This window comes from Crocodylus porosus, unplaced genomic scaffold (assembly GCF_001723895.1).
Source record: "Crocodylus porosus isolate Cpor-Errol unplaced genomic scaffold, CroPor_comp1, whole genome shotgun sequence".
Classification (NCBI taxonomy): Eukaryota; Metazoa; Chordata; order Crocodylia; family Crocodylidae; genus Crocodylus; species Crocodylus porosus.
In genome coordinates, this window is record NW_017728920.1 from 147,015 (window position 1) to 162,159 (window position 15,145).

Below are 15,145 nucleotides of genomic sequence, written 5' to 3' on the forward strand. Positions count from 1 at the left end.
TTTAGCACAGCCCTATTAATTAGTACATGACATTTCAGCATGGGTAGTAAGCCACAAACTTAAGGGATCAGATGATGCTCTAAGATGCAATAAAAATAACTTTCTTTGATGTATCATCTATTGAATCATTTATGGGGTTGTCTTAATCACAAAGGCATTTATCAATGTGCTTCCAACATCTAGATCTATGCTTGTATAATTTACTTATTAAAGAGATGTACTATAACAGTGTTAAATATTTCAGTATTTCCCTGTCCCAAATTTAAAAATACCTTAACATGGTAGAATAAAGATCTCACATGCTACCATTTAGAAGAGTGACATTCCCCCTATTACCCCAACAGACATACACCTCTGGGCTAGCCTTAATGTTATTTCCTAAGATTTGCAACAATGTGTGTAATGGTCAAGAATACCCAAACAAATTTTAAAATCTTAACTTTTATTGAAAGGATCCATTTCCAATAACACCATGGGCAGATCTAGAATTTAGGAAAGGCATGGGGATAGTGCAGATGGTGAGGTGCATCATCATATATAAAACAACACATATTTTTCTCTAATGAAAAATAAGCTAGAGGTTTTATTAATACGCCAGGAGCCTAGCACTGTATTGTTCAATTCAGAAGTGAAGTAAAAACAAATATAACTTCATTGGTATGAGTTAAAAACAACTGCAGGGCTGTAAAATAGGAGCAGGTAACAGACAGCAGCACTTCAGAACAAAGAGTAGCTTGACTGGTGGAACATCAAATCCATTTTAAAAAGGGAGGGTCATTAACACCTGCAGAATTAAGAGTTTAGAAGGGATCAGGTAGATTGTAATATGCCATGAAGTCAATTGACTCCCTCAGCACTGCCTGACTAGAAATGCCTCTGCCAGGCAGTTAGTTTTAAACTTTGGGTGGAGCAGGAATCAAAGTGGGGTGCAAGTGCACTAGTGCACCCCTCCACTTTCCCGATCCTTCTCTGTGTAATATCAATAACATGAAGTTCTGATCATGCAGTTGAAAGCCACACGGGCAGAAGAGTATATCAATATGAATGCTGTTATAGAATTAGGGCCTTCCTTGTCAGAAAAAAAATCCTCCTTTAGTTACTGACTAACTAATACAGTCACTACTAAAAATTTGCAAGGTCTACTGTGTCTTTGTGAGCTTATTCTGGCATATGAGCAACATATGGCAGAGCTCTCCAAGAGCAAAGAATCATTTATTAAAATGTTCTTTCTCCAGCCCACTAAATTAAGAAAAAAATTACAGTAATCTCATATAACATAAATAGAAAAGGAAGGGATTTCCTGGGTGTTCAAATCTAGTCCCCTGCTCTTATGAGCAACTACATCATATAATCCTGTTCTTAAATTTGTCATGCCATCTTAAAACAACTTAAGGTTTTATGCCCTCAGTACGCCAACTGTAAGGCTGTTGTAGAATCCCTGATATCTGGAGACCACCTTCTAATTTCCAACCTTAAAGTATCCATTGCTGGTTTAAATCCATTTGTTCTTGTGCCAGCATTGTACTTTATCTTAAATAGCTTTTTCTCTCTCCCTTGCTACAGACTTACATGCACTATATTGCTTGCAAAAATGTTATGAAATACTAAATAAACATGATATAATATCAACAGATACTAAACAGCATAGCATAGGTCAAAGTCAAAGGAACAAAGTTAATATCAGATAGGTGATGTAAACCCAATGGAGTTACAGTGCAGATGCAAAATACAGTTATTACGGAATCATTCACTCCAGATTTACCGCAGCATAAATTAATTTGTAGTAAGGAGTAGACATATGACCAGCTGGCTGCTTGTTGGGAAGTAGGCACTAGTAGTGACTAGGTGGTAGAGAAGCTATTTTGCAATTGAGCAAATGACTGTCCCAGGTTTGGACCAAGGGAGCAGCCATACATATTCCACATAATGACATTCCTACACAGTAAAGTTTCTACATAGTTTTTTCAGCAACTGATTTAGCTTTGGGTTCAAGCAGGGCTGTCCAAATGGCAGCCTGTGATGGGTTAAATTACCACCCCTGGACTCCCACCCAGCCACTGCTACCCCATTGTTCTGGCTGGGGACTCCAGGCTCCCCTTCCTCCTGGTTTCCCCTTCCCACCCCGGGAGGCAGGGCGGTACAGCGTTCAGTGCCAGGTTAGCCCACAGCCCATGATGCCTGAGTGGTGTGGTGCAGTGGGGGAACTCAGGCATGGGAAGCCACAGATGGGTCAGGTGCTTGGATGCACAGTGCAGCTGGGATAAGTGGGTAGCAGCAAAGGGGCTGGCCTGGCCAGTGCAGCAAGGAGGCTTGAGGAGCAGCAGCATGGGGGTGCTTTGTACAGCAGCATAGCACCTGGGAGCATGGTGCAGCAGGGGAGGCACAGTGGGAAGACATCCTGCATGCAGTGCAAGTGGGGATACCTGGGCATGGGGTGCGGCCACGGTGGGCCATGCAGTGCAGCATGGGGGTGGCATGTAGCCCCAAGGGCCCACACCCCGCACTGGGCAGTCCCCAGCTACTTCAAAGTTGAACAGTATGGTTCAAGAACTTTAACTATGTTGCAAAGCTGCGTCACAAGCCTGCTCCACTTTTAGAGAAACACATGGGCTGCCTATTCATTTCCCCATAGTCCACAATTCTTACTGGATTATTGCCAATAATTGTATCAGGTTGGCTTGGACCTGACCTGGCTCTCTCAGTCCCAAGCATCCTTCCCACCTGAGCATACAGTCGTGGCTAGCAAAGGAGCATTTCCCTTGGCTCCTACTGAACTCAGGGGCAAAATCCCTATGAAGTCAGGCAAGACAAATCATAGAAAATTAAGGTTGGAAAGGACCTCAGGAGGTCATCTATCCAACCCCTGCTCAAAGCAGGACCAGCCCCAACCAGATCATCCCAGCCAAAGCTTTGTCTACCCAGGTTTTGAAACCCCCCAAGGATGGAGATTCCACCACCTCTCTGGGTAACCTGTTCCAGTGTTTCACTACCCTCCTAGTGAGAAAATGTTTCCTAATATCTAACCTAAATTTTCCTTGCTGCAACTTGACACTGAGCTGCACCAAACCCACTGCAATGCAAAAGGCCCGAGCCCTTCCCTCCCCATCCCTTCGCCTCATTGAAGAGCTTGTTCCTGCCGTTCCCCTTGCCTTTCTCCTCCCCTCGCCGGGCTGCTCCGCCTGCCCCGGTGAAGCGGGGCCCGCGCGGCTCCGGCTCCCGCCCCCAGCTCCTCCCCGCGCCCGCTCCGCGCCGGGGTGCGCGGGGAGGTGGGACCGCGCCGGGCTCAGCGTGATTTACGGCTCTGCTGAAAACGGCTTTCCCCGCAGCATCAGCCCCGGCCGCGGCGGCAGCAACAAGTCCGGTAAGTGGCGCTCGCTGCAGCGGGGGAAGGCGACGCGCCTGCTGCAGTCCGGGCATGCGTTTGCCAATGCAGGGAGGCGCGCGGGGGAGCTGGACGGAGCCCGCACCCTGGCCTGCTGAATGGTGCTGTGCTGACCCAGGCACCGCGGGCTGGAGCTCGGCCAAGCCTGTGCAGAAATAGTGACCTTGTCTCACTGAGCCCGGTGTGCCCTCTGCCTGCCTGCTGACCCCCTGTCACACCCCACCTTTGCCTCCTCGAGCTTGCCAGGGTGTGAGACTCCCAGCCCGGTCCTGGCACCTCTTTGCATCCCGATCTGTACACAGCAGTAGGAAATTTTGCATCTGTTGTCTTGTGTGAAAGGGTTAGGTCTTTTTGCTTGCTGCTCCACATAGCTAATGCAGCCATCTCCCTGGCCTTGATCTGTCAGAAACAGGACTAACAAATTAATGTCAGAAAAAAAGCATAGTAAGATATTAATTTCTGAGTGCACAGCACTACAAACTAAACCTCTTTCACATCACTTTCTTGTACAGTCTGCTAAACAAGTTCTTTAGGGTCATGTTTCAGCTTCTCCAGTGAGCATATAGCAACTTCCCTAGTTTTGCAATAACAAAAAAATCTTTGCAACTATTCTGGTGTGTCACTTTGGGATGAGACATCTCTGGTTGCTTTTCCCAGAAGCAGGCTTGAAAATTAGTTTAAAGGTTTGTTTTTTTTCATTAAGAGATAAGGGCTTCTTTTAACACAACCTTCAAATGAATCCATCTTTCCTTTCTTACAGGAATCTGAGAGTAATGCAACAGAACACTTTTGAAGAAAGCAGATATTCCTGGCCAGAATCTTTTGAAAATGTCAGTATCTGCATGCCATTTCGTTGCCCACGGTGTGGTGACCACACCAGATTCAGAAGCCTGTCTTCTCTGAGGGCACATTTGGAGTATAATCATAGTTATGAGGACAGAAGTCTTTTGACAAAATGCAACCTACCTTCCTCCCTCAAAGATGCAGATTTGCTTTCTTCCTCAGAGGCCTCAACTCAAGGAAAACTGGGGAAAGCCAGCCATGCAGTGAAACAAAACCCAGCCTACATAAATTTTTGTGATATATCACATGAGAACACAAAAAATAGAAAATCGCTGGAGGTGGAAGCTGAAAGGCCTGTCTCTTTTGTCGCAAATTACATACCAGCAAACTCCCCTGATGAGCAAATTTCTAAACCTGGGATTCCCACACCAGACTCAAAAGCACCTTTTGAGGCACGTGTAAGAGAAAAGTTTAATATGATGGTGGAAGCTGTAGATAAAACAATAGAGAAGAGAATTGACAGGCTTACCAAAGAGTTGGCCCAAAAAACTGCTGAACTGCTGGAAGTTCGGGCAGCTTTTGTGCAGCTCTCTCAGAAGAAACAGGAAGTTCAAAGGCGAGAGAGGGCCTTGAACAGACAGGTAGATGTTGCAGTTGAGATGATTGCAGTGCTGAAACAACGTCTCACAGAGTCCGAGGAAGAACTTCACAGGAAAGAAGAGTAAGTAGAAAGGCAAAAGAAGCAGTGTTGATGGCTTTGTATGTGCTTGGAGAACAGATATAATATAAGAAAATATCTAGATGGAAAAAATATTTATAGGTACTGCTACTTTACTGGTTATGAAAGAATGTAAATGAGGGTGGGTCTGGTGTTTCTTGATTTGCAAGCAACCTGATGCTTCTATTGACAGAAAAGTGCATTTTTCAGCAAAATGGGTTTCTTATTTGAAAGCAGTGCTTCTTGGTCACAAGAACCCTTCTGTCACTACTACACTACAGTGCCAGCTTAGGAAGCACTTCAAGAAATGCTACCCTCAGTAACATCAGCATAATGTAAATTACTTCAGTGGGATGGCACAAGTGTAAATGATATTAATAACTGACTGAACCTGAGGCTATATCTACAACTTGCAATGTAGTATGTACAGATACCCAAGCTGGGTAATGAAATATCATCCTGGTAAATCAGTCCTGTGGATTGTTACACTACCATGGCTATTGTCACTTCTGGTACCAGAGCTAGGTCAAATCAGAGTTAACTTGACTATCTCCTACATGCCACTACATTGTGTGGTGTAGACATCCTCTAACTAATATGTTCTAGCACATAACATTTTTAAAAATAAGGGTTTAATAGGTGATAGGTGGAAATCCTCTTAAACCTGTTGAATACTATTCTCTGAGTAGTCCTACTGAAGACAGTGGGCCTGGTTTTTGGAGGAAGATACTGTCAGTGTAATCATCATCATTTGCCTCTGTCCAAGGGCCAAATCATGCCCTGTGTTGTCCTACAGTAGAATTTCTTATCTACTGTACAGCAACAAGGCAGCGTTATAAAGTAGTGCTCAATAGAGCCCATATAGTAAGATTTTAGAGGGAATTGGATTCATAAAAACGATCTGTTTATTACTAGAACCAGAAGCATATTCTACACTCATTTTTACAAGCCTAGTCCCTTTAAAAATATCTTCATGATGCATTGATAAATAATGTACCAGGTTACTACATTTTTAATGTCTGAACTACTTCCTTTTATTTAGCATTCTCTGAAACATTTTCGGGCAATTTGGAGTAACAAAATTATTTTTAGGAAAATGCATATTGTTTGATAATATAATGTGATTTCATTAGCTTAAAAATAAATTGTGTTGAACGTCAGCAGACATAGCAGTAAAAGACATAAGATCTCAAACAAAGGAGTTGGTGTGGGAGTTAGTATTCCTTAACCTAAAAAAGAAGGGATGAAAATCCCCCAAACTCCCTCCTACAAAGAGACCATGATGATAATTCCTGGTGCAACATTACAAGAGTAATGGAGTAAGAGATCACAGAAGTGACTGGATACATAGTTATGGGATGTATATTATCCTTGAGGGGTTCTTCATGGAATTTCTATCTGATATTTCCCCTGAAAGAGCTATGGAAGACAAGAGTTGAGGACTAAAGATATAGCTGAATATGATGGTGGAGTTCAGACAGTATCTGAAGACATGATGATGGTAGGAAGACATGAAGGTATCTTGAATGTTTAAGGATTACAGGCCACTACTAAACAAGGAGATCTGGAGCAACAGATGGCCCACAGAAGAATGCGTCCACAAATATGAGTCAGAGAAGAGATCATATAGTGAAACAGAAACAGAGTTGAGCAACTGCTGTCTAATTTCTGTTAAAGAGAGAAAAGACTGGATTCCAAGGAAGAGGAAGATCCTATATGGGGGACTGCTAGAAAGAACGGAAAGCAAGATGAACTGCTCACAGAAGAATAAAAAGCCTGTGGCTCACACCTGAGCCTGAGGTCTGTGTGATTAGGAACTTGTGACTAAGATGAATTGTCAAGCCTGTCGCCAGGAATGAAAGAATGTGCTGTCCTCTGGGAGCACCCAAGATGTAAAGGGTCCAGATGGAAGTGGGGAAAAGTCTACTTCATGATATCAGAAATGGCAGTGCCAGATTCTTGCGGACCTGGAAAAGGATACTCAAAGAAATAAAGGCTTAGAAAATCTTTAGTTAAATTTGTTGGATAAGTGAAGAAAGGACAAGATAACGGGAACTGAGATTTGGTGCTGAAAGGAAAACTTTGAAATTCCTTACCACAAGGAAGCATTCTTAGAAAGAGGACTCTTCCCAATGGACTGATTTTCCCCTGAGTTATTGAGGTGTGTACCTGATGAATGTTTGAGAACCTTAGATATACAAATCTTCCACTCTTTTTTTTAATATTGAAGGAATTGATGATTTTAAATATGGCACCACCTGTCAACCAATTCATGAAAGACAGCAACAATTTCTGATGGAAAAAGAAGCAGAAGACACTCCCTTATTTTGATCTGGAGAGGTGAGGACATCCACAGTAGATTCATTTCATTGTGATCTTCCTTTTGTGTCAGCAACTACCATTGAAGATTTGCCTCTTTTATAACACATCAATCCAGAAAAACAACACAAGGAACCAAGGAAAATTGAGGCTGACTAATATGTTTTGTTTGTCATGGGTTCAGGTAGAAATGAACAGACCAATAGAACCAGCTCAGCTGGAGAGCGATTGATCTGTCCATCCAAGATCCATCATCAGATCCACCTCTTAAGCCTAGCCGAAAGGAAGAAATTGTTAAAGATTCCAAATGCCTTTCCAAGGAGGGTGGGAAAACAGACCACTTAAAATGGCAGTTGCAGTTTTTACCCCAGTTCTATCAAGCCAGATATGACCAAGAAAGCAGATCCATCTATGAAATGGAGAGAAATCTAATAGTCCAAGGAGCAGGCACTTAGCAGCATTTTTTGTTTTTGGCTCCTATTAGCTGAGGATTCATCAGTTGGAACTCACAAAAGAAGTGAAATAATTATTAATCACTGAATGATTATGTATGTGTGTATATATATACTGCACACAGCAGTGTTCGGTAGAGATACACAATCTAGCTTTAAATGAACTACCTTGACTAGATTGGGATCAGTCTTGCCATGGTATCATGAAAGTCTGTGGGAGCTAATTTCCCATGTCTTAAACAACACTGATGGTCCTGTGTCCCTAAATTTCCCTGTTTTCTTGACAGAATCAGCTAGCCTGTGTGGAATTCCATATAGCCGTAGCTAGACTGCTTCTGGCAGCCGAACCAATGTGGGTATTTTACAGTACATTGCAGTCTACATATAGCCAAGGAGACACCAGGGTGATGCCACCATGAAAAAAGCAACTATATTACTAGGTGAGTGGCATTACTAGGATATATGAGGAAAAATATTTGCCATAGAGGCAGGGAAGTATTAGTGCCACTGTACAAGATCCTGAGGAGATCTCATCTGGAGTACTGCATATAGTTCTGGTCACCTGTGTTCAGGAATAATGAATTCAAATTGAAACGGAGGCAGATGGAAGAGGATGATTAAGATGCTGCTTTACAACAAAGATTAAAACGGCTTGTTAAGGTTTAGCAAAGCAAAGGCTAAGTAGGGATATAATTACTTTCTGTAAATAGATCAATGGTGTAAGAACCAGGAAGCGAGAAAAGCTAAGGGACAGTGTTGATAGAAGAACAAGTGGGCATAAACTGGTCAGGAGTAAATTGAGGCTGAAAATACAAGAGACTGTAAGCGGAGAATTATAACAGCCTGAAACAGACTTCCAATAAGGGTAGCAGGGCAATGTCAGAGGTACAGCTGGAATATCATATAACTGTGTGGTTAAGCCTTGACCCTAGACTAGAGGGTCTCAATCCAGGGGATCAGAAATAAACAAGGTCAGGGAAGCAAGAGTCCTAACTGAAGTCATAGGATCAGGAGCAGGTACATGCTGAGGTCTCTAAGGGACTGGGATGCGGGCATCACCTTAGGTAGAACTAAGGGCGGCGGGGGGAAAGAGGGGAGAATTCAGGGGTAGGGGAAAATGTGCGGCTCAGCAGTAGTATTCACCCCTGGGGCTCCAGAGCTGCGTGAACACAGTGGTTCTGGCAAGAGCCCAACTTGACCAACTAGTGAGCTCAGAGAGCTTGTTGCCCAGATGCAGCCCTCCTAGGAGCCCATGCCAGCCAACCAGGAGCTCAGATGTGCTGTACATGCGCAATGAGCAAACTGAAGGGCCCCCCCTCCTTTTCTGGATCCTCCATCTGCATCCTGGAGATGATCCAGCTCTTGCCAAAATCAGTGGGAGCACTGCCATTGTTTGTGTTTGGCCCAACGTTTTGTGTCCTTTCAAGAACAAGTAGTTCCATTAACCTCAATGGGAGCAGTGTCAGACTGGAAAAATAGGAAAATTGTAAAGTTTGGGTTAACACCCTACTGGCCTGAATGTGAGTAGTTTATGCCTCTTTGAATGCTGTTGTAGGCTGTCAACACACTCAGGCCTTATCTCCATACAGATTTTGTATTGTATAGCTATTTTACTTCTTTGGATTCTTTTGTGTATTTATTGCATCTTTTCTTCTTAAAAAAAAAAGGTCTAGTGTGGACACAGATGTATCAGAATAAATTATATCAGAATAAATAGTTTTTTCAGCTGTGTATTATTCCCCTCACAGGAATAGCTTTGCCAAACTAAAGTACTTTTATTTTGGTATAATAATAGGGATAAAATGACTTAACCATAATGGTATGATTAACAGTACACCAATTTTGTGCCTAGACAGACATTAATGCAGATGTCACTGCTTTGGTTACTCTGTTCACAGTTAAAAAGCCAAGTGGGAAGAAACTTTATTTTGAAAATAAAAAATTAATATTCTAGTGCACTAAGTACAGTGATCAAAGATAAGTGCTACCTCTTTGAGTCCCATCAGTCTGACCCATGAATGAAAAGGATTGCTCATTTGACTGTGGGATCAAGCCTTGAGCAGAGCTGCTGAGCAACTTACGGATTTAATTAGAAAATGTGCTAGGAAAGGAAATATTTAATGTTTGATGAAGAAGAAAAAGACTCAGTGTGAACACTATGATTTTGAGAATAATGCAGAACCTGCACAAAGGAAATACCCATTGAATGCTCTAACAAGAAGACAACAGAAGCCAAGTGAAACAATGAACTCAACTTAAAAGGAGCATCGAGAGACTTATTTCTGGAAACAAAGGTGTTGCACTGATATAGTAAAAAAATAATCAAGCACATAGGGTTTGAGTTCAGTGAATCTAAACAGGATAGCATGTAAAGTAAGAAGATTTTCGGCTGGCCCTAATTTCAGGATTTGAAAAATATTTAAAAGGTTAGGTAAATAATCTAATAAGTAACTGTCTGCATTTATCATTATGCCTAAGAACAACAGACATTCTGTAGGAATGCTTTCTTTACAAAAGTCTAAGATTTCTATGAGGAATTTCTTTTTGCTTTGTTTTCTTTTGACCGTGCTCTTATACCAAAGCCAGAAATGTTTAACATTGTAAGCCATAACGATGCTCTTGAAGGACCATACATTTAGCAGTTTGATAAAATTGCCATTGGCTTTGCCCCATACCTCGTATAGGTAGGTTTTTTTACTCACAAAGGAGAACAATTGTTGTAGACTTAAAGACACTTATTTTGGAATAATGTGTTTGCACAAGGGGTTACTCAAGAATAGCTATTGTGGTATAACCTATTTTGGAATGGCACTGCCAATCAATTTGCCCTACAGGCAAGGCCTCAGAGCAGTCAGTGGTTTTCAAACTGTCCTCTGTAGAACCCTTGGGTTCCATGATAGATTATCAGGGGCTCTGAAGAGAGATTGGGGGCAGATCAGGTTTGGAGGTGGCATGCTGCCATTTGCCAGCCTGGGTCACACAGCTCTGCATCAGTCTTGAGGACAGAGGTAAGGGTTCTGCAGCAGAAGTTATATGAAAGGGTTCCATGACTAGTATGTTTGAAAACCACTGCCTTAAGGTATAATTGTAACTTGCCAGTCCAGGACAGGTCACAAAGCATCATCCTCATGCCCCTAAGTAGCAGACTGGTACAGTTGATGTTAATGTGCTGTCAGCAGCACAGAGCCTATTCTTTCCAAATGCCTTTTTGGGGTTCCAAATAACATAAAGGGAACAAGGAAGAATCAAAGCCATTATTGCACAAAAAATGTTGAACAAAAAAGATGATAGAGTGCAAAGCCCTTATTCCTACTCCTAAATAGTTTTTCCTGTTGATGGCCCCACCATCATTCATAAATTTTATGAATAACCATTCATGAATATAACCATTCACCAATGGTAGAGATCCTGGCTGTTAGAGACCAATGTAACTCATACTTTTGTACAAATTGGAATGTGCGTCCAGTTACTTTCAGCTGCAAAACGAAAACAACAGTCTTTGCTTGTCAGTACAGTAAATTAATAGTGGTAATCTGTAGGGGTGCACCAATAAAAGATTTTTCTTGGCCAATATCGACAGCTGATTATTCACCAGACATATCAGCCAATACCAATCTGATAACTGATTTACAGAAATGCAGCCAGGCAGTGTGGAGAGCAGCATCCTGCAGGTAAATCTGTGGAGGGGAAGGAGCACGGGGGAAGCAGATTGAGTCCCCCATGGTGAGGGAGTGGTGGGGGCAGGGTGGTGAATGGGACCCTGGGGCTAGGGCGGGGAGCTGGACAGAGCCTTGGGGGCTTGCCCAGGGGATCAGCGTCCTAGCACTTAAAAAATGGGTGCAGCGGTGCTTGAATTAAAGCTCATTTGATGAGCTTTAGTTCAAGCACCCCCACCACTATTTTTAAGTGCCAGGATACTTTTAATCAGAGTGAAGCTGAGTGGGACAAGGGTGGACGTGAGCTGCCTGCTCAGGGCTCTTCTCCCTGATGTCTTGCGCTGGGAGCTGTGCACTGGCTGCGCCACGCCCCCTACCTGTCCAGCAGCTGGAGAGACAGCTTGCTGCCACCACTGCCACCAGATGGGCAAGGGGCATACAGTCAGTGGCTCCTGGGGCAAAGCAGCAGTGCGAGGCAGACCACCTTTGCCCCGCTTAGCTCTGCTCCGGTTAAAAGCATTCTGGTCCTTAAAAAGATGGTGGCAGCACTTTAACTAATGAGCTTCAGTTCAAGCACCCCTGCCACCACTTTTAAGTACTGGGATGCCGATCCCCTAGACAAGGCACCTGCAGCTCCATCCTGCTCCCCTGGGGTCCCATTCACCATGCCTCATCCCCAACGCTTCCCCCCGTGCCTTCCCTCACCATGGGGGCCTCGATCTGCCCCTCCACACCCCTTCCCTCCCTCATGCCCCTTCCCCTCCACAGACTTACATACAGGGTGCTGCTGTCCACTCTGCCCAGATGCATTCCTGGCCAGTGCATAAGTGTGGCAGTGCATGTATGTGGCATCTGGAGACCCTGGTTGGAAGGCATATTGTTTCCCAGTACGTCATTGGCTACACCAGCCAAAAAAAGCTGATAGCCGATAAATGTAGCCTGCTAGTCTTTAAAAAAGAAAAAAATCAAAGCTTGCTGCATTACAAATGTACCATTTTTTTTTGTCTTAAAGTAACATGAAGGTTTTCTTTTATTTTGGACAAAACTATTCAAAATATAATTGTTTAATAGGATGGAGTGCTTAGATCCTAAACCTGAATGTTTGCAAGATATGAAGGTACTTTCATAATGTATTGTAAATAACCTTGAGAATATGATGTATTTATTTCCAGGTATGGTCAAGATGGCTGACTTAAAAATATTATCTTCCTGTGAATAGTCTTTAAAGAAAGAGGAATATCATCACTGTCATACTTGAGATACCACAAACTCTGCTTCTGCTAAAACATGTGATGGTTATCAGCTGAAAATCATGTAGAAAACCAAGATAACTGCAATATGCCCAATCCTAATACCAATAGAAAATAAGAAGTCTGTTATTGGTACAAGTAAATTTACAAGGACAAGAAAAAATCCAAATGCGAAAAAACTCAGAGGAATGACTCTGACTTAATTCTTCCATCTGATTCCTTGCCTACTAAGACTCATGCAGGTTGGATGAACTAGCCACTGTGACTGAGGTCCACAGAGATTCCAAGGTCCATTGAATATAAGTCTCCTTGCTCAGATGAGTCTGAAGCAAGGCTTGGCATTATACATTTAGAGGCACAAACAGTAACAGGAGCAGCTTACATTTTTGAGGAAGGGAGTGGTGAGAATTGTTAGGGTGCATTGAACAGAAGGGATAAAAGGGCAGATTAGTGTTGGAGAGGGAAGATAGGATAGAAATGAAATCGCGAAGAGAAGGGTTCAGGGAGATTTGAAAACTTTTGGAACATTGAACATGTGCAGAATGTACTAATACTCTTTGGAAGGGATTGTACCCCGGCTTTGAATTGGCCTTTAACAAATGTTTCCCATTTCACCTTCACATTGCTGAAGAGGCTGTTTGGTTTGGAAACTTAGGCAACTTGATGTGTACTCTCCATTGTAGCACTCTAAAGAGAGGCCTAAAATTAGGGAGGTTTGCTACAGACTTCTGTAGAAGTAGTATTTGACCCAGGGAGAATATCAGTTAATTTGCAAAGTAAATATCACAATGTGGAAATCCAACATAAGTAATGTAAATTATCAGTTCTCAACTGGGGGTCACAAGCAAGTTTCAGGAGGTCAGCAGGTGTCTCGACCCCCTTGGGCCTGAGGCAAGTCCTGAAGAAGGGGCAGAGGCAGATGCAGCTTCCGTCTTGCAGGTGGTGCTGTGGGCAGACAAGCAAGCCTTATGTGCTATTGCTGCTCAGGTGAATGGGATCCCAAGGCTACACACTGCTGAGTCCTGCCCACTGTACCTGGGGCCATGGAGTTTTTATAGCATGCTGGAGTGGGGGGCGGGGGGGGAGGTTCAGGAAGAAAAAGGTTGAGAACCCCAAAGGAGGCAAGACTTAAGAGCAAAGAGGCAAGGCTTTTAATAATAGATTTTAAAATATATATCTGAAGCAAGAAGGTCTGTGCAAGCTGTAAGTTCATACAAACTGCAAGGGGTGACAGGAGCAATAAAAAAGACATAGTGGGTTCTGTGGATCAGTCTTCTTGATTATGGGTGACAGAAAAAAGAATCCCAAGAGAACTTTTTTTAGTTAATCAAGAGTAAACAATGGCAAAGAGAGAGGTCTCTAAGGAAAAAATAGTTGGAACAACTAGAGAAAGTTAATAGCAGCAAATCCTTCAGGGCTTGATGTTGTTCCTCTGGGAACTGAGATAAAAAAATAAATTCTAAATATAAATAAATAATGCGAATGGAGCTAGGCTATTAACAACAGTGTGTCATTTACCTCTGTGATATGGGAGCTATGGCTGAGCTTTCAGGGTGGCCACTAGTGTTCATATCTTTACAGATATTGTATGAAGTATAGAGTGATAAGGCTCACTTCAGTCTGGAGAAAAAGTAATTGCCAGTATAATCATTAAAGGAAGATTAATAAGATGTGTGAATGAATCCAAACTAGCAAGGACAAAGAGCATGGTAATTCTACTAGTACTAATGGCTTCCCTAAATTTAGGTGTCCCTAAAATTATTAATGTTCACTATTTATTAATATTAAATATTAATTATTAATATTAAATATTAATTGTTAATTGACAGTAATTATTAATAAAGTCCCTAAATTTAGGCTTCCCTAAATGTGGCAGAATGCCATCTCAGTCTCTCCCCAAACTGCTATCGGACAATTTGGTTACCATGGTGTCACAGGCTGGCTAGGCGCTGTGAGAGTATCAGCCATTAGGCTGCTGGGTTTGGGATCAAGGAGGCAAGTCAGGAGTGAAGTAAAGGCAAATTTACTTATAGCTTAGCATACAGCAGTTAACAGAAAGGTTACTATAACAAACAGACCTCAACACCCACCATGAATTATGTGTGTCTCTCCATTAACACCCCTTCCCACTTGTCCCCCTGTGGGTGCCTAACCACTACCTGGTCCCCCACCTGGAGCTTTCCCCAGCCACCCCTTGGCCTTTCCACTGCTGGCTCGCGGCCCCCCCCCCAGCCAAATGCTTGCTGCATGGGGCTTCCTCCAGGGCGGGGCTGATTGTTGGCCCAGTTAATTGAGTGACTCAGGTGTAAGTCCCAGCCCTTGAGGGCTGGGCCAGTGGCCATTTGCAGGTTGCACTTTAAGATACCGTTGGCCCATTCTACTAGTCCATTAGATTGTGAGTGATAGGGAATGTGATAGGTCCACAGCACATGAAGTCTCACGGTCCACTCATAGGCAAGGTTGTTGTGAAAATGTGAACCATTGTCACCTTGCAGTTCCACAGAAGGCAGGTAGATGGCTAACAGGTCTTCCAGTGCTTGGTGTAGGCCCAGGCAAACATCGTTCTGATGACCGCCTCCAGTGCT

At 43.0% G+C, this 15,145-nt stretch overlaps 1 protein-coding gene across 3 annotated transcripts in view; it reads left to right on the forward strand.

Annotated features, from left to right (window-relative positions):
* Positions 1-3,241: 3,241 nt before the first annotated feature.
* Positions 3,242-15,145, forward strand: part of ZNF365 (zinc finger protein 365) — a 40,701-nt gene continuing 28,797 nt past the window's right edge. For all 3 annotated transcript variants that reach the window (XM_019538455.1, XM_019538456.1, XM_019538457.1), the window contains exons 1-2: positions 3,242-3,361; positions 4,143-4,886. In XM_019538455.1, coding sequence (XP_019394000.1) covers positions 4,156-4,886 — 731 coding nt within the window. In that variant the 5' untranslated portion in view covers positions 3,242-3,361; positions 4,143-4,155. The remainder of the gene's footprint in view (positions 3,362-4,142; positions 4,887-15,145) is intronic.